At 45.7% G+C, this 27,482-nt stretch overlaps 1 protein-coding gene across 1 annotated transcript in view; it reads right to left on the reverse strand.

The window, feature by feature from the left end:
• Window positions 1-6,846: 6,846 nt before the first annotated feature.
• LOC113836797 (heparan sulfate glucosamine 3-O-sulfotransferase 3B1) overlaps window positions 6,847-27,482 on the reverse strand; it is a 33,503-nt gene continuing 12,867 nt past the window's right edge. The window contains exon 2 of the mRNA XM_027427154.2: window positions 6,847-7,465. Within this exon, the coding sequence (XP_027282955.1) occupies window positions 6,847-7,465 (619 nt within the window). The remainder of the gene's footprint in view (window positions 7,466-27,482) is intronic.

Below are 27,482 nucleotides of genomic sequence, written 5' to 3' on the forward strand. Positions count from 1 at the left end.
CTCAATTCCTTGCAGTTGCTTTTCTCAAAAATCCTAACCCAGGGGGGAATTTCAGCCACTTTTAGACACACACACACACACACACACACACACACACACACACACACACACACACACACACACTAGAGTATTGGGTGGGAATGAAAACATTCCAAGTCCTTAGCTGGGGAAGGTTGGGAATAAAGCTGTAGATATGTCTACAGTTGACTTTGGGTAGTTGTGAAGGTATTTTGCCATCTACACACATAAAGATAATGAGTGAGAGTTAAACTAAATGCCAATCTGGGAACTGCAGATAGAGGAGCATATTACCCTGGAAGGCCAGAGGACCAGGGATGCTGTCACCTCAAATAGCCAGTCAGTAATGTTCAGTCACAAGGGATAGGCTATAATAATGATAAGTTATCGATTATCCACAAAACACTGGAAAAACTGATGAAGTCTGACTCTGCAAAGTAAGGAAAAGTAAAATTTCTTCTGAGAACTGCCTAGCCCATGACTCCACTTTCGCCCAGTTCTAGGCATACATCAAACAGACAGCGTCAGTCATGTACTCTGGGTACTGTGGGAAAGCTACCAGCCAACAGTGAGGGGGTTCTCCTTAAAGGAGGTCCGACTTACAAGGGGTGACTTTATAGCTCACCCCTACTTTTTGATGTAAAGCATGTAGCAGGAAAACATACTTGACTTAAAAATTACAACTTTCTATTTTTAGTGTGATAAGATGTCTGTGTTCAAGCACTGGGGTTTGTAAACTCCTGTGTCAGTCAAAATCACCTTGTTGTTGAGTGTGAACATTCCCCCCACAGTTGCATGTGTTTGAACACATGGTCCCCAGCTGGGTGGCACTGTTTCAGAAGGCTGAGGAACCTTTGTAGAGCCTTGCTGGAGGAAATGGGTCATAGGGGTAGGGCTTTGAAGGTTTGTAATCATCCCGCTACCTGTCTACCTCTTGATGGCAGACACAGGGAAAGAGCTGCCTCTGTCCTCCAGACTCCACAGTCCCTCCATGGTGGGGCTGCATCCCTCCCTAAACTGTGCATCAAGGTGAACCCTTCCTCCCTTAAGTTGGTTTTCATCGGCTATTTAATGGCAGCCAAGAGAAAGGTAATGTACGCTTAGGAGGGTTGTTGAAACATATTCCTTGTTTTTTTTGTTTTTTAGTTAGGATTCAGGTGCTTTGAACACATGTCTACCTTGTTTCCTTGATGTGCTGGTGTCATCAGGGAACCACACTTTGAGAACTACTATGTACAGGTGCCTCTAGGCTATGGCCATTAGGGTCATGAAGACACTTTAAGTGCAGACTGAGTGTCTTTATCCAAATTATTTGGAGCTAAAGGCACACACCAGATTTGGGGTGTTTTTCATATTTGGGAGTATTTGCACCTGAATAGTGGAAAATGTAGGGAGTAAAACACAGAGCTAAAGAAGGTACTCTCTTGTGTTCCTTGTAGACCTCATGTGCACAGCCTGAAGATAAATAGTATCCAACTCATAACACTCACCTCCTGTACTTGGGTTTTGATGGTGACCAGCCATGAGGGCACACCTGGCATCATCTACCTGGGACATCATGTTGGTGCTGAAAAGGTTTTGTTTTGTGAAGCATTTTGGATTTCAGATTTCTAGATTAGGGATACGTCACCTAACTACCTATCTAGAGTTTCAGCTCTTAAAGATGCTAAATGTAAAATGGTCTAGGGTCTGTTTGAACTTTAGAATTAAGGCCAGGTTGTCTATTGCCCAAGCTCAAATGCTTCTGCTCTGACATGCATTGTCAGGTCCATGAGTAGATGGACCGTCCACCCGCCTCATTGCCCCTCTGTATAAACTGATGGGATGGCAGTCAAGTTCATGTCTTGTTCAAAGATGAAAACAGAAACTCAACAATCATAATTTTCAAGTGGTCATTACTGGTTTATCATTTAGCTTTTGTGAAAGAAGCAAACTGGTTTCACTGTGGCCTTTATTCTTAAGGAAACATGGATGGCTTCCCATGTTCTGAGAACCCCAGTTCTTCTCTCCCCTAAAGCCATATTGGCAATCCCCTCTCCCAATTCCTGGGTCAAAGTGAATTAGCCCCTAAGGTGGAGCCCCTGAATCTGTTATTTGCAAACAATACTTATACCACTAGGATAGATGTGCACTACCCTAAGTTTTTTCTGATAAGAAAATCACCTTGACAAAGCGGCTCTGGTTTGATTAGTCATTTTGCTTATGTGGTGAGTGTATGCAAAGTGGATCCCTTGCTGAGCCGACATTTGCACCTGGGATACACATTTGTGTTTATATGCTATGGGACAGAAAGCCCTGTACATACAGATGTTACCTTGTGATACACATTTGTGTTTACACACTATTGGACAGAAGGCACCATACACACAGGTGTTGCCCTGTGATACAATTTTGTGTTTACACACTATTGGACAGAAGGCCCTGTACATACAGATGTTACCCTGTGATACACTTTTGTGTTTACACACTATTGGACAGAAAGGCTCCATACATACAGATGTTACTCTGAAGCAATATTTGTGAAACATGCAAACTTCTATATCTGGGAAAAATAAAACAGGTTTCTGTTTTAAAAATTAAGTACCATAAGAATCAGTCAAGTTTTCTTGCTGTTGTTTTTTTTTTAACATGAAAACCTATAATCATGTAGATGTTATGCTATGTCAAAAAGAAAATAAGGTGCTTGGGAAAAACTGAAGATCTGGGTTGACTTGTTCAAGCTCTGTCTTTACATTGCAGATAAGGATCCCGCTTATTATAAGCATTCACAGAAGGTGTGAGAAAGGAACACTGTTAATTAAATTCACCCAACCATGGATGCATGCTCACACCAGGCCTTTATATGACATGTAGCTACCCATATGTCCTACCCACCAGGGCTCTGGAAGCCCTTGACACAGTGGCTTCAGTAGCTGTTAGAATCCTGAGGAATGGACAATAATTGGTTGAGGTGGTGGAAGCTTCCACCAGAGCTTCCCCCAGGTTTCTCATACTCTGTCTTGCTTTAACAGCCATTCACCAGAAAACCCAGCCACAATATTTATGGAGCAATTGGCTTTTGTTATTTCACCTTTAAAATCTGAAACAAATCAGGCTGGTAAGATGCCTCAGTAGGCAAAGGTGCTTGCTCCCAATTCTGATGACCAGAGTTCAATCCCCTAAGACTACATGGGAGGAGAACCAGATCTTGCAACTTGACTACACATACACACACACACACACACACACACACACACACACACACACACACACCAGAATGCTTGTGGGACCTGAATAGAATGATTTTAATGTAATAACAAATTAGGCTGAGAAATCAGCCCCATCTGTAATTTCAGCTTTCAGAAGGCTGAGGCAGGATTGAGTTTGAAGCCAGCCTAGGCTATAATGGGAGACTCTCTCAAAAACATAAACAAGAAACAGCCTGAAAAAAATTCTATCTTCCTGCCTCAGAATGACTTTGTGAGTATGCAAACGTGTCCGTCCGCACATGACATTGTTGAAAAACATCGCTATCTTCTCTCAGTTGCTACACACAGGAAAAGAGGAACATACCCACATGTTGGTAAAATATATTTTATTTGTTCATACAAAGAAAAAGTATGAATTACCAGAATTTCATTTGCCTAGAAAGATCTCTCTCTGTGTAAAATTAATTTGTGTTATACATAGAACAAAATACTTGATTTAATTTTTTTTGTACATATTGGCTACTCTACCATCCACATTATAGAAGACAAACTGCTAGAACTTGCACAGCATTTTTGATTACTGGGCTGAATGAAACTCAGTCATAAATTAATGTTATAAAAATGAAAAAAAAAACTAACCACACCTTCAAAAACTCATTAACCATTCTTTCTGGAAAACCGAAAAGAGAAATGACGCTGACGTCTGCATCAGCACTTTAGATACTCACTAATGTGGTTTTGGAGCTTTCTGTTTTCCTTCCTTAGGAAAACAGCCAGGCAGGATCGGCAACTGGGCTTCCCCCATGGGCTGAAGTGCATCTATCTGTCACTCAAAATGACTCCCAAAGAGTCCCCTCCCCTACAAGAACATCCTCCACCATCCAATGAAGAGTGTACTCCATAGTCATTCTGCCTGAAATACCTTTGTGGGTACTACAGAGTAAGTGAACACACCTGCATGCAAACATTCCCAAAGAAGGCTTTCCATGGATAGGAATAATAATGATGATAATAACAAAATCTCTAAGTTTTGGGGGACATTTTTTGTGTTGTTTTCAAACAAGGAAAGAAACAAAACTTTTGAAAAAGAAAGTACAGCAGGAATATGTCAGAGCTTTCCTATAAATTGGAAGAAACCTCAAACATGTGGTGGGACAAACTGCCAAAATGAACTGGTGCCTGCCTCCCAGCAGCTCAGTAGTGAAGCTCAGTGGCTCTGCAGATGGCCAGGACAGGAAGAGACCAAGGCTTAATTTTCCATGTTGCCTCACTTCTCCAAGAAGAGGCCACGTGGGTCACTAATAACTTTCACATGATGAAGCAGCAGCCTAGGCAGATGCAGCATCCGGATCAGTTGGGAACTGTAAGCAATCGGGGGCCGATGAAGAGGCACACAGGCTGTTTGATTTATTTGACTAACATTGAAAAACCTCACCCTGCTCCATCAGTACTAATTATCAACATCTGCTTAGATTCAAGGACTTGACTGGAAACAGCACCTCGACTCCAGTTTCGGCTAAATGACCCTTCTATCTCAGCGTGTCCTGTTTTTGTTATAATCTAAAGCAAGGTGTAAACAGCTTAGTAAAAAAAAAAAAGTGTCTAGCTTGGGAAGAGGGCAGGAAGGCTCACATGTTTTCCTCCCACTTGGCTGGGTACCGTTCTCTGAACTCTCTGCACTTCTACTTCATGGGTTACATCAGACTCTGAAAGCAGCCAGAAAACCTTAATGAAGGCCTCTGACATGGCCTCTCCTTGTGAGCAAGATTCTGCTGTATGTGAGGGAAGGTGTCCTTGTTCTGATTTCAATCAGACTTCCACACAGAAAAGTGTGGTGAGCACCTTTCACACAGATGTTTCCACACTCAAGCAGCCAGCCAGGAGATGCTAGGATTTCGGTGTCTGCCTAAAGGCAGGCAATACACTACTGTATAGACAGAAGAGAATGAGCAAATGACAATGAAATGGGCTGGGGATGTGGCTCAGTGTTTGCCTAGTGTGCAACAGGCCCAGGATTCTACCCCTAGATCTGCAGAAGAAAAAGAAAAGAAATGGATGTAACATCTAAAGAATAAACACAGCCAATGACCACCTTCTTCCTGCCCTAAACTGCCCAGTTGCCCAGAATAAGCTAATTCAAGCAGGGCTATAACTTGTAGAAAAATCAGAAATTTGGTTACCAAAATATCCCTATAGACCATGGACAACCTCTCACTGGTTTGTAAAGGCATAGATGCACTTTCCATGTAACTTTACTCATCCAGTCAAGTTAGCCCATAAAGTGTCTAAAACAATCCTTTGTAAATATCACAGTGCAGTCATTTTAAACACCTAAGCATTTGCGATGGAAGTCTAACTCAGATAACATTCCTTTTGGGGTAGAAGCATTCTGGTTCAGGAAGTTGAGGATTAACTTAATAATCATGATGCAATGTCACTACACAGTTACATAACTGTCACTAACTAGCCAAAGGACCCCTCCACCCAAGTATCCTCCCAACAGAGGTACAGGGGAATCATCTGCATATTAGTAGCAGAACTGGCAACCTTCCCGCTAAGACCCCACTGTCTCAGGGGAAGCTGCACACTTCAGACTTGAGTACCTACAAGTAACATGGAGCCAGCTTTCCGAGCCTGGGCCGTCTAGGACCATCTTTCAAAGCCTGCTGTGGTCATTGCCTACAGAGCATCTCTGGGATGGCCTAGGTATTGCAGAGGCATTTGGCTTCACATCACCTTCCTCTGGCAGGCTGCTTGTCATATCTGAGTATTGTTTTGTTTCTCTACTGAGGCCGTGAGCCTACTGTCCAGGAACAGTTGGGTCTACATGAAGCAACACCTCCATACATGCTGTTGTGGAAGGATAGATACATCTGACCCTTATGGGTCTCAACATCCAGCACCCTAGGTTTGTGCCGGTGGCTCTGTATGGAAGCCTGGGAGACTCTTTGGTGTGTCAGAGTGTAACTGTCTGACTGAAGAAAGGTGTGGTGCACTTTTGTGCAAATGAGCTATCACCTTTTTTGTAAAGCAGCATCTCACTGGTAGGATCCGGGAACAGGGGTCAATTGTTTGCACACATTTCCAGCTGGTAAAAATGAACAGAGGGATAGACCAGACAGGGTCATAACCACATGGGCTCCTGTAAGGGAGGTGAGAGAAACTCACCTTGGTGCTACATCAGTGAGGGGGATGAGCTTAGTGAATGTGACACTACACAGTCACTACACTTCAGACTACAGCGTGCTGAGGCAGCTCAGTGCTTCCAGAAGGTACCCAGGCAAGAAAACACTACAACCAGCTGAGGCAGCCAAAACTCATGGAGATAGCAGGTGGAGGACCCAAGGTGACCGAAGGCTGAATACCCGTAACGAAAATCTCAAGTTGTGCTTTTCTTCTTAAATACAATGGGGAGGGAAGGAAAACACGGAAGCACCATTGATTGTGAGGGACAGAACAAAATGTCAGAGTTAAACACTTTGGAATGTTAACAGAACGTGACTCGAACTCTCTGCAGAGTGTGGCTAGGCAGCTTAGTGAATTAATTGCTTGTGAATTAAAAATAAATTATTATAAAATAGATTTCTGTACATTTTACATACATATACTCTTTCTCAATAGATAAGCCCCAAGGGAAGACTCAGTCCCAGCCAAAGTCGCGGCCAGTCATCTGGTAGAACTTGCGGTTGAAGGGCCGGTAAAAGTCACGCAGCTGTCGCAGCACCTCCCGCGCAATGACTGGGTGCGCACGACCCTTGGTCTTGCCCAGGCAGTGAGGCTTGCCGCTGCCCTCCGCCTTCTTGAGGCACGGGAAGCCCTTGGTCTGGTTAAAGTAGAAGTGCTTGTCGGTGATGATGCGCTTGAGGCCCAGGAAATCCTGAACGCGGCGCAGTTCACCCGCAGGGTCGCTGACCAGCCGCTCCCCGCTCACGAAGAGCATCTGGCCCAGCGGGAAGTGGCGCAGCCAGGGCTCCAGGTGCTTGGCATACAGGCCGATCTGGATGGCGCTCCAGGACGTGTCGATGAGGCCCGCGCTGCGGTTGCGGAACGTCAGGCTCTCGAAGCTGGGGATGTCCGGCCGTTTGGACAGTGTCTGCGTGTAGTCCGAGATGGCCCTGGTCACCGGGTCGCGCACCACCACGATGAGCTTGGTGTCCTTGGACATGGCTGAGATGCGCGCGGGTGCCTCCCGGGTCACAAAGTAACTGGGCGTCTTCTCCATAGTGATCTGGCCTTCCAGAGTTCTTGGCATCAGGTCCCTGCGGAGGCAAAGGAACAATCTGGAGTCAGAAAATGGAGCTTCTTTAGCCTCCCCTCAGTGTCACATCTAACCCCGGCTCCCTCTTATAATTGAGGCCGTTTTTTAAAACAAAAATGAAACAGGATTTTAGAGGTGGAATGCATTAATGCGACCCCAACCCCAGGCTTGGAGGCCAGATAGCTCCCAGCTGAAGCTAAATCATCTTCCTAGAACAAGGTGCTGGTGTGGATGTTGCCTCTCAAGTTAACTCAAAGTATCCGGTTTTCACAACACCCCGCCCCCTCCCACACCTGATAGGTCTTCCCTCAGAAATGGCACTGTCTATCAGTCCTTCACATGTCCACCAAGCCTAGATGGTCTTGGGCACCAGAAATGTAACTTGACAAAATGGGCCCAAAGCAACCAAGCAAGCTTATCCAAAAACTCAATGAAACAAACGGACAGAAAGATACCACATGAAAATCTCAAGACACAATTTGAGAAGCTTCAAAAAAACAAAATAAAGCAAAACAAATCTTAGATTCTATTAGGGCAAAATAATTACAAGATATCTACTAGAGTATTAATTTTACCAGAAGCATTAGGTAACATTGTTGGCACAGTCAACACAGGGTCATGATATCTGGACTGAGTTTTTGCAATGGTAAATGATAATCATTTTAACGGCATAAATCAGGGATGTAGCACCTTGGTTACAAGATGTGAACTGGCAACCATGTGTAATAGTTTGTGTTATTCTATAGATTCTGTTATGTGACCATGCAATGAAACTGGAGGGGTGGGTGGGGCCAAGCCCGGGATCTAGGATTGAGGAGTCTGGATCCTGTCAGTCTACTTGAGGACATTTTCAGTAAATTAGATGAAAAAAGCTCTAGGAAGTAAAACAGCACCTGTCAAAAGACAAGCAAAGGGGAGAAAAAGAACAAGGAAACTCTGGGTAAGGAGGGTGGTAGACAAGAATGAGACTACGACAAGCAGACATGCCTATTGCTTAAGGTTCTGCAACACCTTTGCTGGTGGCAAACTGAAGGACAGAGAGAAAAACACATCCTCCTATGATGAAATGTCCAGATGTATGGACAGTTCTGAAAAGGCTCCATGAAGGCAGAGGCCACGCCCCCCTCAGCACTCTTGAGCACACACACATTCCAGCTCTCGAACACACACTGATGATCAGTTGATCAATCCCTAGCATTTAACATGCACACAGAATCACCACAAGTATCCACTAAATAAACAGTGATGGGTAAGTGGTCTTGATGATAGGTAAGCCCCGAACTTACTAAAGGCAACGGTCTGAGCTATGTTTCCCAGTGTGAGTGAGCTGGACTGGGAACCCCTCTCTACTGCTTCACAGCCAGGAGATGAGTTATGTAACATCTCTGAGTTTTTGGTACCCTAATGTGCAAAGCAGGAATAATGCCATCTACCTGCTGAGTCGTTGAGAGAATTAAAGGAGGGTTTCAGAGCCACAATGGTTTAGCTTAAGGCTTGAAGGCTGTGGGTCTGGAGGTCAGGCCTAGGTTCAGCTCCTGGCTTTGCTGCTTATTACCTTGACTGTCTTATATTGGAGGGCCTCTTCTCTTCATCTGTGAAAATGGAGATAGCAGTAGCTAGCTCATGGTCGGGGGGGGGAGGCGGTGAGAACAAAAATAGTAGTAAACATGCTTAGAGCATACACGCCATGCTCACCATATCTGATGCATGTCTGATAAGATCATTTATTGTCCCCATGCACATGATTCCTGCCAGTGTAGCTATATCAAAGGAGGTATGTTAAGTAGCTAGGCACTAGATTCGGTCACAGATCTAAAGTCTATTAACTGTGGGATAGAGATTCTGATTGGTTTTTGCCTGCGTACACTATTTAAAAAGAGACAATTTTCACATCATTTTTAAAGAAAATACTTCCTTCTCAACAGAACATTCTAAATGTCTAACTTTAAGCCACCGTACTGCCTCCAGCAGTAATCAGAGCACATTTTTAGAAATGACGGCACAAACTTTATTACATAAGACAGAAAGTTTTGGTTTGCTGGAGAGTGCTGCTGCTCAGCCCACTGGGAGTTCCACACCAGCACACTTTGCCTGGCCTAGAGTAAACGCCTCACAGCCCCACTGGGTGCTAAAGCCAGATTAACCCACTTTGCCCACTTACTATAGGGTAGCAGTGCCATCAGGCTCAGGTAATCGAGGATTAAGGAGTCCCAGCTCTCAACTTACTTAGCCTGTCTCTAAAAAAGCAGGTCAGCTCAGACACAGGCCAGGTTTCTTCTCTGTGCTGAGCTGTTGGCGACTGGAAGGCTTATAAGAAATCAGACTAAAATGAAAGCAAGATGGTCATGCTGAGAGGCAATGGGAGTCATGGATCCCCCCCACACACACACACTGAGCAGAGCCACTGGGGCTGAGAGGACCTAGGGTGATGTCTGTCTTCAGAGAGACATAGTCTTTGAAGTCTGGCCCTGCTGTAGCTCTCCAGACCACGGTGTATTAAAGTGTGTGTAACCCTGGATGGGTGACTTGCCTATCCATACATCAGCTTCCTCAGCTGAACACTGACAGCAAGGATGATGTACTGCTCATATAGGTGTTTAGGAAACTGGGACCCTGACCTTGGTACCTAGACTGGTACCTCACTGGCCATCACCTTCTGCCAGGATCTTGCAGAGAGGAATAACTGCACGCAGAGCACTGGTCACTCAGCCAGCTCTATCCATAGACAGCAATAGATACAAGGATCTTCTCTCAGTCTGCCTGGCTCCACAGCATCCCTAAGGAGGGCCTGGTGGTAACTGAACAAACTGTCCCAATTGTCATTTGTGAATAGGAAGCCATACAGAAGGGGTCGTAAAAGAGGAATAGTGGGAGTGTTACAAAGTCCCTGAGTTCTGTGCCTGAACCCCTGCTAATCTGCTAGAGCATTAGGTGACACTGACTGAGGAAACCCCAGTCTCCAGACATGCCTCATAGGACAATCCTCAAGCTACAGGACTTTTAGAGTTGTAGAAATAACATAGTCAGGGGACTTCCTTCTGTGACTGTGACACTCAATCCCCACTGTGATGGAATCTGAGGCTGTTCTCCCCAGTGGGTTTCATGAAGACAGTGGGTAGTCGGAAGTGAGTGTGTATCTGAGTTTTTCACCATTGAATGCTTCCAGAACTCTCTGCAGACTTCAGACCCATCTATATCAGACCCTGGGGCTCTGACGGACATGGCATCAATCTCCATACACAGAGCTACAGGTGGGCCTAAGGGAAAGCTCAGAGGCCTGACTCAAATTTAGTCAAGCACTGAACCTTTGTTACACCAAGCAGGGAACAGAACACCACCTATGAATATGAAGAACTCCTTCCATGGAACTTTCCAGGGGCTTATAGGAAAGTGCTTTCCTTCTACTTGGAGCTGTCCTTTTCCCCACACCCAACCCCACCAGCAGGTTCTTCCTGTGCACCACACACAGACATGCGTGCACATGCACACATGCACACATGCAACACACACACACACACACACACACACACACACACACATACCACATGCACGCAATTCCTTGAGCTCAATAGTGGGTCAGAGGAGAAAGGATAATCTGACAGCCAAGGGCAAGACCTTCCCTCTTGAGTAGGCTGCCTGCCCACCCCAGGCATCCCAGAGGCCACTGCAGCCTCAGGCTGGCCCCCACAGAAGCATATCCCATGGGGTAATTGAGCTGCTCATTACGAAAGCCAGTTTCTCAAATGGAGAGTCACAGCTAATAATTATGCTGTGCTTTGGAGGCTCACAAAGGAACTTTCACATGCATTATCTGATTTAATCCCTCACCACAGGCCTTTGAGGTAGGTATTGTAATCCCCAATTTACTTATGAAGAAGCTGAGTCTAAAGCAGAGAGGGTGATGTGGGGGTCACAGAGCTGGGACTCCTGGTGCACCCCATTCCACACATCCTCATGTCCCCCTTTGAGTAATCCTTGTGTCTGAACAAGACTAAGAGTGCACAGAGCTTGGTGTGTCTCTCTTTTAGATACCTGTGTGTTTGTAGATTAAATACCTCTGGTGCATAGATTAGAATCTTAATGGTAGATACTTAAGTCCCAATCAGACCACTGCTGATCATAATTGTTCAAATAGGAGTCAGATTTCAAAACAATAAGCCTCTTTGGCTCACATATCCCCATTGTTACCTACTTTTTGTGGTGCCTGAAAAATCACCATTGGTTCCATCAGCCCCTGCCCTCCAGGACCCCTAGTTCAGGCCCTCCTCTGCTGTTTGCCACCAGGATGGGAAAGTACACCTCTCTGAAAGCATAAAAACCTAGTACACATCATGAGTCAATGCTTGTGAATCAGAGAACACAGATATCTCAGTCCAAGGCTAGGAAAGAGACACTACACATAGTACACTGGTCGAAAAGCCTCTTAGGATGGCCTGGGAGACACTGTTTTGGCATGTATGCATGGAGACAGAGTGACAGAGAACAGAAAAGATCCACTCCTCCAGTGAAACCGGCAGAGCAAGGTAGGCTTGTCACCCTATCTTAAAGCTTAGATATGTCAGGAACTCCCAGGGACACCAGTAGCCTGAAAGAGCTGGATCTCAAAGCAGTACACTGCAGGCTAGGTGGGCTTAGAGGGACATGGGCATTGAATTCATGGGAATCTTTCCAAGGAAGTCATGTGTATCTCATTGCTGACCAGATTCTTCTCTAGGTACACATCAGAACCACTGAGGGTGCTTTAACAAGGACTAAATGCCTGGGCTCCACCCAAGCAGACTGAATGAACCAGGCCCTGGCTGGGTAGGGCTCAAGCACGGGACTCTTTTTGACAATTCTCCTGTACAGACAGGATGGGGCACCTGTGGCCTTGAACTCTATCATGTGCTTTGGTCCCCCCTCACCGCCACTGTGAAGAAAAGAGGGCGGTACACACTGAAAATCCCAGTACTCTGAACTGGGAGCTGGAGGCCAGCTTTGACTACATAGTGTATTCCACACCAGTCTGGGCTTGTGTTATCTGATCCTGTCTTAACAAACAAAAAAACAAACAGACAGACAAAAAAGTGGGGAGAGGGACTGAAGAGATAGCTTAGTCAAGAGTGTGTAATGCCTTGGAGAAGAAGACCTGAGTTGAGTTCCAGCAACCACATCAGGAGGCAGCTCACAACCGCCTGTAACTCCAGCTCCAGAGGATCCAATTCGTTCTTCTGGCCCCGATGAACACTACTACATCCATACACACACACACACACACACACACACACACACACACACACACACACACACACCACATATGCATATTTAGGTACACATACATAAAAATGAAATGAAATTTTTAAAGTGTGCATAGGGTATAAACATTGTGAGCAGAAATACAAGTTATTTGGTGAATCTAAGACTATCTGGGTCAAAGTCCCAGAGGTCATTATACTTAGTAAGAGTGAGGTTATATGGTCTTGCAGGCAAGAACATACAAATACAATCAGGCTTACTGTAAATAGAAGCGAAGCGAAGAGTGCTTCCTGTCATCTCTCTCTCTCTCTCTCTCTCTCTCTCTCTCTCTCTCTCTCTCTCTCTCTCTCTCTCTCTCTCTCTCCATACACACAGAGCTGACTATGAGTAAAATAATAAAATGAGGCAAACTAAAACTTCAGCCAGTGAGGCATACCCTTACTCATGGGACAAACGCATGGATACAGCTCCTCTTTTTGTTGCCAAAAGTCATGCAGTGCCAAACCAAAGAAAGAATAAACTCCATTACCCTGTTTGTGCTTTTACTCAAAGCTGGTGGTTTAAAACCCCCTATTTCTAAAAGTCCCATAGAATACAAATAAATGTAAAAATTGGCAACTAGAGTTAGGCAGGGGCATGGGCACATGCCTGGAATCCCCGAGCTTGGGAAGCTGAGGCAGAAGACTGTTTCTAGTTAAAGGCCAGTATAGTTGCCCACCAAAAAAAAAGGGAAGTGGTGGGAGGGGGAAGAAAAGGCTATTGAGCTGTTTTTACTGCCCCCCTTTCGTGGTGATGTTAGACATTGAACCCAGGGTCATGCATGTGCTACATAAGTGCTCCATCACTGAACTATACCCTACACACTCTTTTTATTTGGATTCAGGGTTTCATTAAGTTGCCTGGACTGGTCTTGAACTTGTGATCCTGCTGCCACAGTTCCTGAAGTCTCTGGACTTAAAGGACTGCATGGACAGGCTTGGTCATCCTTTCTAATATTCAGGCAGGAAGGATAAGGTGGACAACTAGTGTCCCAGCCTAGGGTCAGAGTAGCAAGAAAACCCAGCATAGACGTGGAATCCATGAATGCTGGTTGGTTTCCCCTAGAAGAGTTTCAGAGCTCACAAGCAACATCTCATGCCCTAGTAAGGCTTCTAAGACTGGCTGGAAGCAAATTGTTAAAAAACAAAGCCTGAGGGAATAAGAAATGAGAATGGGACAGAGAAGTTCTACAAAGCACCAATTTTGATGTTTCCAAGGCACCAAATGCTGCCCCAATATCTTCCTTTCCCCCTCTAACAATACCCCCCCATCTGACCTTCAGCAATGGAATTTACTGCTTGAATGGGAAAAAAGGAAGATTATTAAAAATGGGCATAACCCCCTCACTGTAGCCTGACAGATGCTGGACAGTCACACGAAACAGCTGATGTGAGTTAATGACCTTCAGAGACAACTGGTGTGGGATAGGTCTGGTCTTCAGTAAACTGAGGAGAGCTGAGCAGGCTGGCAGGGGCTATGTGACCCCTCTTTCTCTTTCACAGACAATCACATCTTTGCCCAGCTACAAAGACCTCATGCATTGTAAATGTCAATGAAGACTTTTTCTTCTTTTAAAACTTTTACTTTTTAAACTTACAGGGAAAAAAATCCATTTGTGACCAGTACTAAGAATGTTGACATATACATAGCACGGAACAGCCACCATTATAATCTTGAAAGGGCAGCCCCAGCATCCCCAAGCTCCTATGTTGCTGGCACTTGCTCACCATCTCTGGTTATGTCCTCTAATACAGGGTCAAAGTAACTGTAGGGAGACACAGTAACCAAGCTTCCTAAGAGCTGGCTACAGGTGTGCTTAACCACGCCTGTTAAGGTGTGGTCAGGGGAGGTTCAGGATGATGCATGGGGAGTTCTTAAGGTGCTGCAGAGACGTGGGAGCTCTCTCTGGCCTCCCTAGCTTGCAGCCTCTGGGCATGCTCTGGCTTGTGCTTGGCCAGTATTACTTGAATAAAGATATCTTAACCTGCAACCTCTCGGTACAGCTAACCAAGTCCTTGATACCATTCCAGGGAAAATTCAAGTGGAATGAGAAAATGGCCACTAAACATCTGTTGATTTTGATAAAATAGGTATGGTTTCTGAAGCATTGAAATGAAAGTTATTCTGTGAGGCTGTCTGCGTCTAATCGGTATGACCTCTTGGCTATCTCCCCAAATTCTCAGGCCTTGAATTCCACATCTGTTAATTAGCCAGCAGAAGAGGCCAAAATGGCTCTACCCATTCATTTTTACAGTTCTGACAGAACACTCGAGGCCCAGGCCAGGAAACTGATGACCTGCCCACTTAGAATTTCCAAGAAACCCATGTCTAGCCTATTACAGTTCATAGACATGTAACAGAAGAACCAAGGTTTCTAGGAAGTCTGTGTCCCACACCCCTTCCAAAGAAAAAACCCGTTCCCCAGGAGGTCCCAGCAATGAGGAAGCTAAGCTGCCTTTAAATATTGTAACAGGCAGATCCCAGCAATGAGGAAACTGCCTTTAAAACTGGGAAAGTAAATTAAGTGTCCTTTTTTGAGTATTTGGCAAACCCATAAACACTAGCAACTGAACTAAAAATGTCCTGGGGTCTAGGGAGGACTAGGTGGGAGTTGTTTCAGGGCAGGAAAGCCCCCTAGGACACTAACACAGTGGGGACTGGAAGTCTTAGCCAGCTCTCCATTGCTTCGATGAATTACCTGAGAGAAGCCACTTAAGGGGAGGAAAGGTTGGTTTGGCTCATTGTTTCAGAGGTTTCATTCAGTGAGACCTGGGCCCAGTGCCTTTAGGCCTGTAGCAAGACAAAACATCAAGGCTGTGGAGGATTGTGCCCGAGGCTCACAGTGAGGAAAGGGTGGGAGAAGGCCAATATCCTGCTCAGCCCCAGCAACTCAGCTTCCTTCTACAAGGATAACCTTCTGAAAGCTCCAGCAGCTCCCAATAGAACAGAAGGGTTTGGGCAGAGGGCAACTGGAGCTCTAGGCAGGCATGCTCCAGTGCTTTTCAAAAGAAATTCTAAGGAAGACAATGCACCAAGGTCATTAGTCCTCATCACAGGATCTGCCTGAGAGAAAACTCTTCTCTGAAAGGCTGTCCCCTCCACCTGAAGTAGGCTCTCCCAAATTCTCTGCTGTGTCTGCACCCGTGATATTCGAAGTCACAGGAAGCCTCGGGAATGAAAGGATCCTCCCTTGTCCTCCTTTTCAGGAAGACAGTACGCAGCCAGGGCTGTGAAAGGAGCTCTGCTGGAGAAGCTAACCAATGAGAAGTGGAAGCTGAACCCGGGGTTGTTTCTTCTTTATGCACCCTCCTCTCTCTTCGGGGGGGGGGGTCTCCATTTGGTGGAGGAGGACGATGCTATCAGTTATCAGTGTGGGCCTTTATCTGGGCCTTCTCACTTCCTCAGAGGTCTGGAGCCCACCAGCAGCTGAACCCCTTCAAAGGGCCACAGCTCCATAAGTTAACTGTCTCCCTTTGGGCGAGATGTTTGCATATCAAAGCACTCCTTTGGGAGAGTTTAAAATAATTTCAAATGAAACTGTAAATAGTCTAGATATCTGGTCTGGCGGAAGTGATGTCATGATTCTTTAAAAGTTCATGGGTCCTTTCACTTTTTTTTTTCTTTCAAGGTAATGGGTTGGAAACAAGAGAAATAACAAAGGATAGCTCCCCGTCCAGGCCCCAACCCCTGCCCAAGGATTTGGCCTCCATTGTCCTGGAGTTTCAATGCTCCTCTGAAATAAAAGCTTCTCAATGCTGGGGGGTGAGGGGTTGGGGTGGAGTGGGGGTGGGGGTGCGAATGAGCATCTCACTGCCGGGCAGCTGGAGCCCCCTTTCCTCGAGCCCTTTGCCTGGGTCTTAGCCCCCCCCCCTCACAAAGGGGGTGGTTCCTGTTCCGGGAAGGGGCTGGGCCTTGGAGGGGGACTGAAAAGCTAATGGGCTTTTGTGTTCCAGGTCCCCAGGCTTCTGCTTCTGTTTACTGAGTCTCACTGAGGTCTGAGAGGGACAAATCTTTCGAAATCTGAAGGATCTGTGTCCTGTTTCCTGGAAAAAAGAAACCTTAAAAATCATTAGAAAGAAAGAAGATTTTTCTGGTCAGCAGACTTTGAAGAAAGCAAAAGCAAAAAAGAAAGAAAGAAAAAAAAAGCAGCTGGAGACCCAGAAAGGACAATGGAATGGCCTAAGATCCTACTTGCAGAGTCTCACCACACAGAGATTGGTCCCTAGGGGTCAGGAATACCCAAGGATGCCTGCAGATCCAACCCTGTGACTCCACCTTCCTAACAGTGAAGCTCACGCAAGAGCTTCAGACCCCTTGGGCTGCCCAGGTCAACACAGAGCCTGCCTGTGCACCCAGCTGGGACCTTGAACTAACCATGTCAAGCCTTGGCCCCAGTTTTTCCAATGTATGCATATGTATGCAAATGATTAGGACCAGTGAGACAGCTTAGCCAGTGAAGGCATTCCCCCCACCCCGAAGTTCCATGACTTGAGTTCAGTTCTTGGAAGCGAAGGTAGAAGGAGAGAACCAGCTCCCAAAGTTGTCCTCTAACCTCCACATCCACAAGCAGGAGCATGCAGGCATCTGCACACAGACAATGACAATCATCATAATAAAATAACTTTTTTTTAAATTAATGGATGGGTTTAAAAGTTGTGTGTGTAACACTTACAACTGCCACTTTCACATCTGCCTTCTCCTGTAGCCAGCATTAGGTTGGCATAAGCCAGAAGAGGATAAACAGAAACCATCAACACTTGATGGTTGAGTCCTCTTTACCAGCGGGTGGGCATCAAACAGACCCCAAGAAATGTGACTGGGGGAAAGATCAGTGTTAAATATACCTTAGATCTAGGCATCCACTTGTAAGCTGTCTGGTTGTAGTAGCAAGAAAAGTGATTATGGTCCAGGTCTGTGAAATGGAGACATTTGTCCCTCCGTTTACTTTCCTTCCTTCCTTTCTTCCTTTTTCCATTCTTCCCTCTCTTCTCCTTTTTCTTCTTCTATCTAACATAGTTTGTAGGTGAACACTGAAAGCAACAGAATTCTCTCAAGGTGGATGTGGGTGGGCTACTTTTATTCCCTCTGATGTCTCCTAGCTCTGGGGTGAGGGATGGACAACTAAAGAGAAACAGACACTGCACAGGTTCAGTTCTTAAGTTCAAAGACTTATTTAAAAACAAACATTTGAAAAAGCCCTGATTTCCTGTATCCCCTTTCTCTCCATGCTCTCATCTTTGAGCCCCACACAGGATGCCAGCCATAAAGGTAACAGAGACAGGACATGGGGATGGGGCAAGCTTTTAATACAGCAGATAGCTGTGTGGGGACAGAGGTCCATGATAAGCTGGTGAAATGTCATAATCCAAGCCACCAGTGAGCTGCCTTCTCCCTCCTGGGAAGTTAAGTAGGCGATAATGGCTAATTCCCCCTTTCCCCGCCCCCCTCTTCTGTGCACCCAGCAGCCCTCCCCACTCACGTTTTTTCTGCTTATCAGCCAAAAATCTACAAGGAAGGCAGCTTCAGGGAAGCGAATGCAAGTCCAGTCCTCTTGTTGCTGACTTTAAAGGACCCAAGAACATTTAGAAAGCAAAATAAGTACTTTCCAACCATGCCACTCAGAGGGTTTGAGACCTGGGAACACTGCTGACTGAGGACCAAGGAGCTGCTGCTGTCTCTCATCTGGCCCAACTTCTCTCTGGTTTATTTCCTGGTTGGTTTGTCTGTGCTCTTGAAGCTGACCAAGGAAAACCCTTTGTTTAATAGCCACTGGAAGCCCCAGCTGAGCTCCTCCTAGATGAGAGACCACTTGCAGCTTACTATGATTGCAAGCTCCCCAGAGTCGCCCTTCAACAGGAGAAAGGACTCCACACCCCGTCCAGGCTCACTTTTCCATTGTTGTAGTCAACCGTGATTTCTAGAAGCTCGATGAATTTGCAACAGATCACTACACTCCAATTTGCTTGGTATATTTCACATTGGAAGACAGGAGAAAGAGAAAGCTTTGGTGACTGAAACGATTTTTAAATACTGTACAGGATCTGACTATGTCCTGTCATAGTCACTTATTGTATGCTATGGAAACTTTTTAGAAGGTGGAGTTGCCTGACTGGTGAGTCCTCAGATAGAATCTCCATGCATCTCTCCTGTGTTCAAAAGACAGAATCCTCATCCTGCCCCCACACCCACTCCAAGAGAACAAAATCAGACACAACAAGGAAATCAAGTATGAACACACAGTTACCGAGGTAGCTAAGAATGACAAGATTAGCTGTTTATCTTGCACAAGTCTCACTGAAAAACTAGCCTGGTAACTTTTTTTTTTTGAAGTCCTTATATCTGGTTTTTAATTTCTTTCTTATTTTATTAATCTGGGAGTTTTGCCTGAATATGTGTGTCTGTGCACTACATTCCTGTCTGGTGCCCATGGAGGTCAGAAGGGGTATTGGATTGTCCTAGAACTGGAGTTACAGACGTGAGCCATTGTGTGGGTGCTGAGAATTGAATATAGTCCTCTGGAAGAGCAGCTGGTGCTCTGAACAGCTCAGTGCTCTGAACCGTTCGGCCACCTCTCCAGCCCCAAGCCTACAAATCTGAAAGCAAAATACTTTACCACATCTTACTGCCTTCCATATTTTGCTTTGTACCTATTGGGCTGTGAATATTTTTGTTGTTTTAACTTATTTTTTTTTTATTTTATGTGCATTGGTGTTTCGCCATGGGTCTTGGTTCTCCTGGAATTGGAGTTACAGACAGTGTGAGCCGCCATGTGGATGCTGGAAATTGATCCCAGGTCCTCTGGGAAAGCAGTCAGTATTCTTAACTGCTGAGCCATCTCTCCAGCTCCAGCACTGTGATTTTTAAAGATGTCTATCATTGGAATAAAATCAGTAAGATAGCAAAATATCAGTGAGCACTTGAAAGCTGCCAAGGCATCCATAGGAGGCAGTGAGCTGTGCTTACAGCTCAGAATAGAAGGTCATGGGGTAGACATGTAAAGAGAATTGGGGGCAACCTGGAAGGATAAATTATCATGAGGCCTCAGCCTCCAACTCTCAAAGATGACACATTTATGTATCACCACTCCCATTACATTAAGTGACACAATTACATTAAGAGGCCATCAACATTAAGAAGGTCCTGGGCTTGAGTGTCAATCAAAAGGCAAAGAATAAGTGTGCTCTGAGATCAGAGGATCTATGCTACTTGAGAGGCGTGAGCAAACAGCCAGCAAGTGTTGGCCGGTAATAAGCTATGCCCTCTGGTTCAAACCCATAAAAAACAATAGTTAGTGACAGCAAAGAAGACAGCTGTCATGAGCAGCCACAGGATGTACCATTCTGCTTAAGTTGTTTTTCTTTAACACTGTTTTATATGCCCAGTCATCCATCAGATGATGGCAGGCTAATATGATCAGGATTGGGACAGCAGCAAGAGGAAAGCAGGCTGACATTTAAACAGCGTGGCCTCCATAGAAGATGAATTAGTGAAACAACTTCTGGAAGGGCTGTTCCACATGCAGGAAGCCTCCCAATGGATAGTGCTCGTGTGGCCTCCCAGTGGATTGAACCAATGTGGCTCAAAATGAGGAAAAGCACCCACAAGGATGAAACTAAGTTCCTGGAAAATGTCACACTTATGTTGGATACTGGAGACTGACTGATTTGAACTTCGTGACTATGAGAAGTTGGAATGTTGCATATTAATAGCCTAAATAATCATGGGATATCTTTGTTCTCAATAGCCAATTATCACTCACCCCTATATTTGAATTGATATTCTTTTGACTATCTGGCAAAACCTCTAGAATGTACTAACTTTGCATGCCACCACATGCAACCAACCCCAAAAGTAGGAATGTCATCAGAGAGCCACTCAAACCTATAGTAGTACTCCCTCCCTACTGTGCAGATGTCCCCAGGAGTGTATCAGGAAATTCATTGATTCATGACAGTGTTCTATGACTATAAAAGCATATGCAACCGTTTTGATGGTAGAACATGGCATTAGAGGCAACCTGAATTTCTGTTGCCAGGCCATGGTAACTCATATTTGGCTCAGAAAAAGAATTTCTTCTCCCTCCCTTCTTACCCCTCATCCCTCCCTCTGTCTCTCGTAATGACAGAACCATGTTTTGAGGCCCACACTGACCCAGAACTCCTGATTCCCATGCCTTAGCCTTCAGGTGCTGAGATTACCTGTGAACACTACCACACCAGGCTTAGAGAACAAACTGGCTCTTCCTTCCTTCCCATCAATAATGGGAAACAGGCTGAGGTTGCCCTCACCCACCCTGACCATCACGTCTACTCGATGATTCTATAGACATCTTTTTAAAAGACAATTCTAAAAACCTTCTAAGACTTTCACCATGTTTTAAGCATGGATTTCAAATGCTCGCTGGACGCATGGCCTTTTTCCAAGTGAATTACAAGTTCTCAAGCTGTTCCCTCTTCAACCATTCAGACTAGCTAAGAGCTATTTCTTCAAGGCATCATGATGTTCCTTGTTCCCGGAAGACCTTCCACCTTCAGGAACAACCTAATGAATCTGTATGCAGCCCTTGCTCCCTTGAGTAACTGCTACCCTCCTAGCAAGCATACAAGCCTCACCATAGTCTTTATCAGTCTGCTATGACTGTCCTCAGGGAGTCAGAAGACCCGGCTGTGTGTCTTGTTTGCACTCTGAGGAGGATGAAGAATTGTTACAGAAATGAAGCGCAGACAAACAAACAAGCAGCAAGTAGAATCTGCCTTTGCTCTCAGAGGCAATGAGAAGTCACACAATGCAGGGGGTGAGTGGCATGAAATACCAACTCAGGAGTAGAGGGGACACCCAGGAAGTGTCTTCAAAAGATTTGAGGTATTAGCTGATTATCAATACCATGGGCTTGCCAAAGACTAGTATAAAATAATAAACAAATACAGAAGGACACAAAGGAATTTGGAATAATAAGAAACCATTAAGAGATGTCTCCACTTGAAAGTTGTGCACTGTCAAGATTCCAGCCTTGGTGACTTGGGCACTCCAGAAGTTGCAGACAATATGTCCCATGGAGATGCAGATCAAGCCTCTGGCACAAGTTCCATGGATCTTCCTTCCCACCTCTCTATGACAAAGTCCATCATGCATTTACAAATTTATGCCAACATTCCCTTACTACAAGAAAACTGACAAATTCTTTTGACTTTTCCCTTAAAGCCATAAGATTCGCCTGTTTCCTTCACTAACAATGGGTGAGATGAAACCCTTAATGTGGTGTTGGTCTGTCTAGAACATGAGTCATGCTCCTTCCTTCTTTCCTTCCCTCCCTTCCTCTCCCCTTCTTTCATCCCTGTCTTCCCTTCATTATCCTGTAAAAAAAAAAAAAAAAAAAAAAAAAAAGGCTGGACAAACTTTGAGGTTCAGCTGTGTGTGTGCCAGTAGCCAGCCTCCCATCTCAATACCAGAACAGTCATCCTTTCTTTCGCCCAGACAGGCGTCCATCATAGAGGGGAAGCCATAGCCACCAAAGTTCCAGTCTGTGAAGAACAGAATCAACCTCATTAAATATTACAGCAGGCAAGGAGGGTGTACAGTCGGGCATGGTGGCACATTCACAGAACCTGAGGCAGGAGGATTTTTGAGTTGGTGAAAATCCAGAGCTGTGTTACACAGCAAGACTACACTTAACTGTAGCTTGGGCTCTCAGGAAGGCTGAAAAGCTGTAGTCACACCAGAGGCACTGAATGAGGTCAATTCCTGGGTCCTCTTTATATCACTAACTATTGGACTTCTTTTAGTGTCATATTTTATATGCTTTACCACACACACACACACACACACACACACACACACACACACACACACACACAAACACTTTATGGACCTTCCCAAGAAGGTAATTAAAATAAATGAAATGATGTGAACCTGAAGATGCTGTTCAAGGTGGGGGGGGGAATGAGGGGGTGGGGGTGCTGGCAATGGGTCAACACATTCAAAAACAACTTTGAAAGAGGAAGCCGGCAACAGGAGAGCTAGGCAGGCAGAAGGCCTTAAGGAAACTGTCAGAGGGCGTGGCACCTATGTGCTCTGAATTCATCCACCTGAGGAGCCGCACTGCTTCCCAGGAAATTTTGCGGGTGGGGTCATTCAGGAAAGATCACAGACTGAGAAGATTAAGGTTCTTGGCCCAAGAGTAAATACAGAAATGGACAGAAGGCTAATGCCATACCAGATTCTAAGCTACCAAGCTGCTGTAAAGCCATGTGGACATATGGGGGTGAACAGGAGTGTGGGGGGCCGGGGAGGACGTAGGGTGTCTGCTGTGAGCCAGTGATTGCAGAGAGGCACCACTGAGCCTCTGGGTTCTCTGGGATCTGACAAAGCCAGATCAAACTTCTAAGTGTTCTCCCCTGGGAATCTACTCCCAAGTCCCTGGGCTGAGAACACACACTAAGCCCATAAGTAAACACCACCTAAAGGAAGGATCAGAGCCCTGCTTTCCTCCGCCCCATTAGCACGTTAGGGAAACAAATCAAACTGAAAGCTCTCCTGGGTTTGCTAAACGCCCAGAGTAACTCATTCCGAGGTGTCAAAAAGCCCAAGTGACAGACAGCCTGGAACGAAGCACTGTAATGAAGAGACCCTGATCCAGTCTCCTCAGCTAGTATCATCCAGTGTGGCCCTATCTTCACAAGGCTGTGGGTTAGTTGTGCCTTCATTGCCACTTTAAAGGAAAGGTCTGTTTCTTCTCATGGTTTGATTTGAGGGTACTGTCCATCATAGAGGGGTATGTCATAGCCACTGGAGCTCATGTCTGTGAAGAACAGACATGAGCCTGATTAAACGTTACAGTAGGCAAGGAGGGTGTGCAATCAGGTATGGTGGCATGTGCCTGGAACCTGAGGCAGGAGGATTTCAAATTGGAGAAAACACTAAGCTATGCTATACAGCAATACTCTTGCTGGAAAAAAGGGGGGCAGGCAGGGGGCAAAAAATAAAATGAAACTAATGATAGCAACTGGATTCGGTGCCTTGGGCTAGAGTTCCTCGGCCTTTGGGAGTTACAGATTCTGAGAAAGCAGAAAAACCTCTTTGCAGCAAATAAATGAAAATTAGCCCTCAGCTTTAGGGGTGCCCAGACACAGGTAAAACTCCTGATGTCAGCCTATCAGCTGGCCACTGGCCAATAGCCTGCTCACATGCTAAGTGGACATGGATGGATTTGCCTGAGTGTTCGGATCCTTTCACATTGGGACCTGTGGGCTCAGCTCATTGTCAGATGTTATGTGCAAGGCTGGGGCTGTTGCATTTTATTAAGCTTTGAAAGGATGAGGTCTGCATGGTTTGGTCAAGTCTCAAAGACACTGCCCTGCATGATATTCAAAGTCCCCTAAAAGGGAAACACAGCAGTCTGCCTCTGGTAAGGAAGAAACAGGCTTATCCTGCATCAGCTGTGTTACCATGGAGCCCTGCAGATGAGGCACGCAAAGGATGGACATGAGAGGACCCACTGGTTCTTTCCTTTTAAAGGTGGGGACAGTACAGCTCAGGGAGGGCAAGTTCCTGGGCCCCAAATCCAATACTGGGCAAATGAAGGAGCAGGGACTCAGACTGTAGGATGCTGAATTTCTAAGGGTCATGTCCATCCCAGGGCTATGGCTCTAAGAAGGGCTACTCCCCAAGGGGTAGTAATCTGAGATAGTTAATGAGCTAAAAGATAAACCAGCCTATGACGTCAAAATGTACAAATATCATCACCATCACTCTGACCCATCCATTATCACCAACCTCCTTTCTAAGGATCTCTGCCCTCCCTGCCTGCCAATCAAACACAAAAAGAGTTTGATTTAAAGTTAATGTTGCTTTTAATGATAAGGACCACAATATATATGTATATAAATGGAATTTTACATTCATATCCATGAGATGGCATATCTGAGATGGTATGTGCATACAGCAGGGGTTGGTTATCAACAGGCTATGTATGTGACAGGAGTCCCATGTGGCCTCAGTGGGTCCTGGGCTATACCAGGCATATATATATATATATATATATATATATATATATATATATATATGCATACTCAGATGTTGACACAAAGGGTCTGATGGCATAATGAACCATTTCTCAGAACATTATTAAGTGGAGTGTGGTATATATGTGTGCATAAGAAAGACAGATTAATTCAGGAAGCAGGAGCTATATGGTCTTTCCTAAAGTCAGTAGTCACAAAGCTAAAAGCCTCCAGCTTTGCCTACCCCAGTTCCCGAATCCCCATTCCACAGTACAGGCTTTCACCCTTTCCTCAAGTGTGTCATCATTCTACAGAAGGAAAACACTTGCCCAAATGTTGAGACAGAATTTCAGGCCAGAATTGCTCAATGCTGGCTTGGCTGGGGACAAATGCCTCTGAAATAAAGAGCTGGAGGAGTTTCACAGGCACTGCGGGCTGGCTGGGCAGATGAGCCGGCCTGAGGCTCTCTGTGTCCCCGGCTCTCCTCCTCCCTTCCACTCAACCCCAGCTGCAAAAGGAAGAGAGAGGTCCAAAAGCTAAGGCCAGAAGCCAGAGCTCAGTTGGTCTTTAGAAGAGGGGAGAATCGGGAAGCTGTGCCTGACTGGCTGGGCCCACTCACACCAGGAACAAATGGCTAATAAATCAGTCCTGCTAAGCCACTGAGGCGAGGAGTGAGACGCCATCCCATAGGCTGGCTCTCCTTCTAGCTCATTAACTATCTGAGATTACCACCAAATGGGGGTGGGGGGGTGGCCTCTGAGCTGAAAATTAAATTAACCTAGTTATAAACCAGAGAGTGGACGTGTCTGTTGAGCCACTGACTGGTGCCTATATCATCTTGTCCCCTGACCCAGCCTGATGCCTATATCATCTTGTCCCCTGACCCAGCCTCTCCTTTGGTGGTCAGATAAAAGTGAAAGTAAAACAGGTTGTATGGCATGCAAAAGAATGGAGAGAAAGCTGTTTTGCTATTGTCTTTTGGGGTGGAGTTTGCACCAAGTAGCCTTGAATGGAGATGCTCCTGACTGCCTACCAAGTGCTGGGACTATAGGTGTGCATTACCACTCTTGGCTAGAGTTGACATTGTAATGGATGTTTGGCACAGAAGCCTGAGGATGATGGCTCATGTCTATAGAACACTTGGCTAGCATGTGCAAGGGCCTGAATTCAATACTCAGAAAGACATTTGGCATGGGGGGGGGATGACTCAGTGGTTAAGAACACTGACTGCTCTTCCAAAGGACGTAGGTTCAATTCCCAGTACCCACATGGCAGCTCACAACTGTCTGTAACTCCAGTTCCAGGGGATCCTATGCCTTCACACATGCATGCAGGCAGAACACCAATGAAAGAGGAAGGAAGGAAGGAAGGAAGGAAGGAAGGAAGGAAGGACCAAGAGGGTGGGGTTGAAAATGTGGACCCAGTGAAGATAAAGAGGGAATCAAATCAGCTGTTCAGCTGTATATCCATCAACCCCTGGCCCCTGCAAAGGGGAGGGGGCTGACCACACACCCTCAGTACAGGTGGTCATCTGCAGAGCCACCCACTTGCTGCCTGGTGGGTACCCTGGCTCCAGCATCCCCCTCTTCAGCATCAAGGAATGCAGTACAGAGTCTGCAGCTGCTCCGGCTGCAGGTCCCACTTGGAAGTAGAATTTCTAATTACAGGGCTTTCCTTTAATGACAGGCTCCACCCCATCAAGCAACAGAACTTCTTTGAGGGTGTCCGTCCTCTCCTTCATCATGAAGACTCTCTAGCAATGGCCTCTTATTCTGGGCACCGTCTTTTCTGCTCATGAGAAAATCAGTCCCTTTTAAACACTATCCAACAGAATTGCCATTTTGGCTTCCAGGTTGAAATACTTGGGGCACGGGGATGGAAGCACAGGACAGCCTGCATCAGTCACCCTGTTTTAGTCACTCAGCAGGGTGACCAAATACATGATGGGAAGCAACTTTAGAGAGGAAGGGTTTATGAGGGGACACTGCCTCTTATTGAGGCAAAGGCCTGAAGGCAGACATCTCCTTTTTGTGATAGGAGTATACAGGCAGGAACCCTCACTTCACCTTGGCAAAAACACACTAGTCAGAAGGTGTTCCATAATGTTCTTGAGACAAACAAAAAGCAAGTGCCCAGTAACTTACAAAAAATATCAAACTGCAACTCCCTCTGTCCTGTTGCTTTGATAAAGTGCCCTGAACAAAAGTGACTCAAGGGAGAAAGTGCTTGTGTGGCTCTAGTTCCAGAGGGAAACAGTCCATCATGGCAAGAAAGGCATGGTGGCAGGAACAGGAAGTTGGCTGGAAGAAAGTACAGTGTGAACACAGGAAGTACAGTGTGAACAGGAAGTGGATCTTGCTAAAATGCTTCCTCCAGTCAGGCCCCACCTCCTGAAGGTCCACAATCTCCCAAGCAGCAGCAGCAGCAGCAGCAGCAGCAGCAGCAGCAGCAGCAGCAGCAGCAGCACACAAATGTTCCAACACGGGCCTGTGGAGGGTGTCTCACATTCAAACACGATAGCAACTATAAAGAACAAAGCCCGAAGCAGGGACATACCAGATCACAAACAAAATCCCTGCTGAAAACCCCTCATTCCTTCCTGCTTCCTGGGCCCATTGTTGGTCCCCAAGATAGTCCTCTGGCAGGGAGAATTCTACAAGTTATTCTATGGGGAAATGAGAAGCAGAGATTTTAAAACTGGGGAAAAAAATCCCAACAATTCCAAATCAGAACACAACTGACAGG

The sequence above is a fragment of the Cricetulus griseus genome, chromosome 7, assembly GCF_003668045.3.
Source record: "Cricetulus griseus strain 17A/GY chromosome 7, alternate assembly CriGri-PICRH-1.0, whole genome shotgun sequence".
Classification (NCBI taxonomy): Eukaryota; Metazoa; Chordata; class Mammalia; order Rodentia; family Cricetidae; genus Cricetulus; species Cricetulus griseus.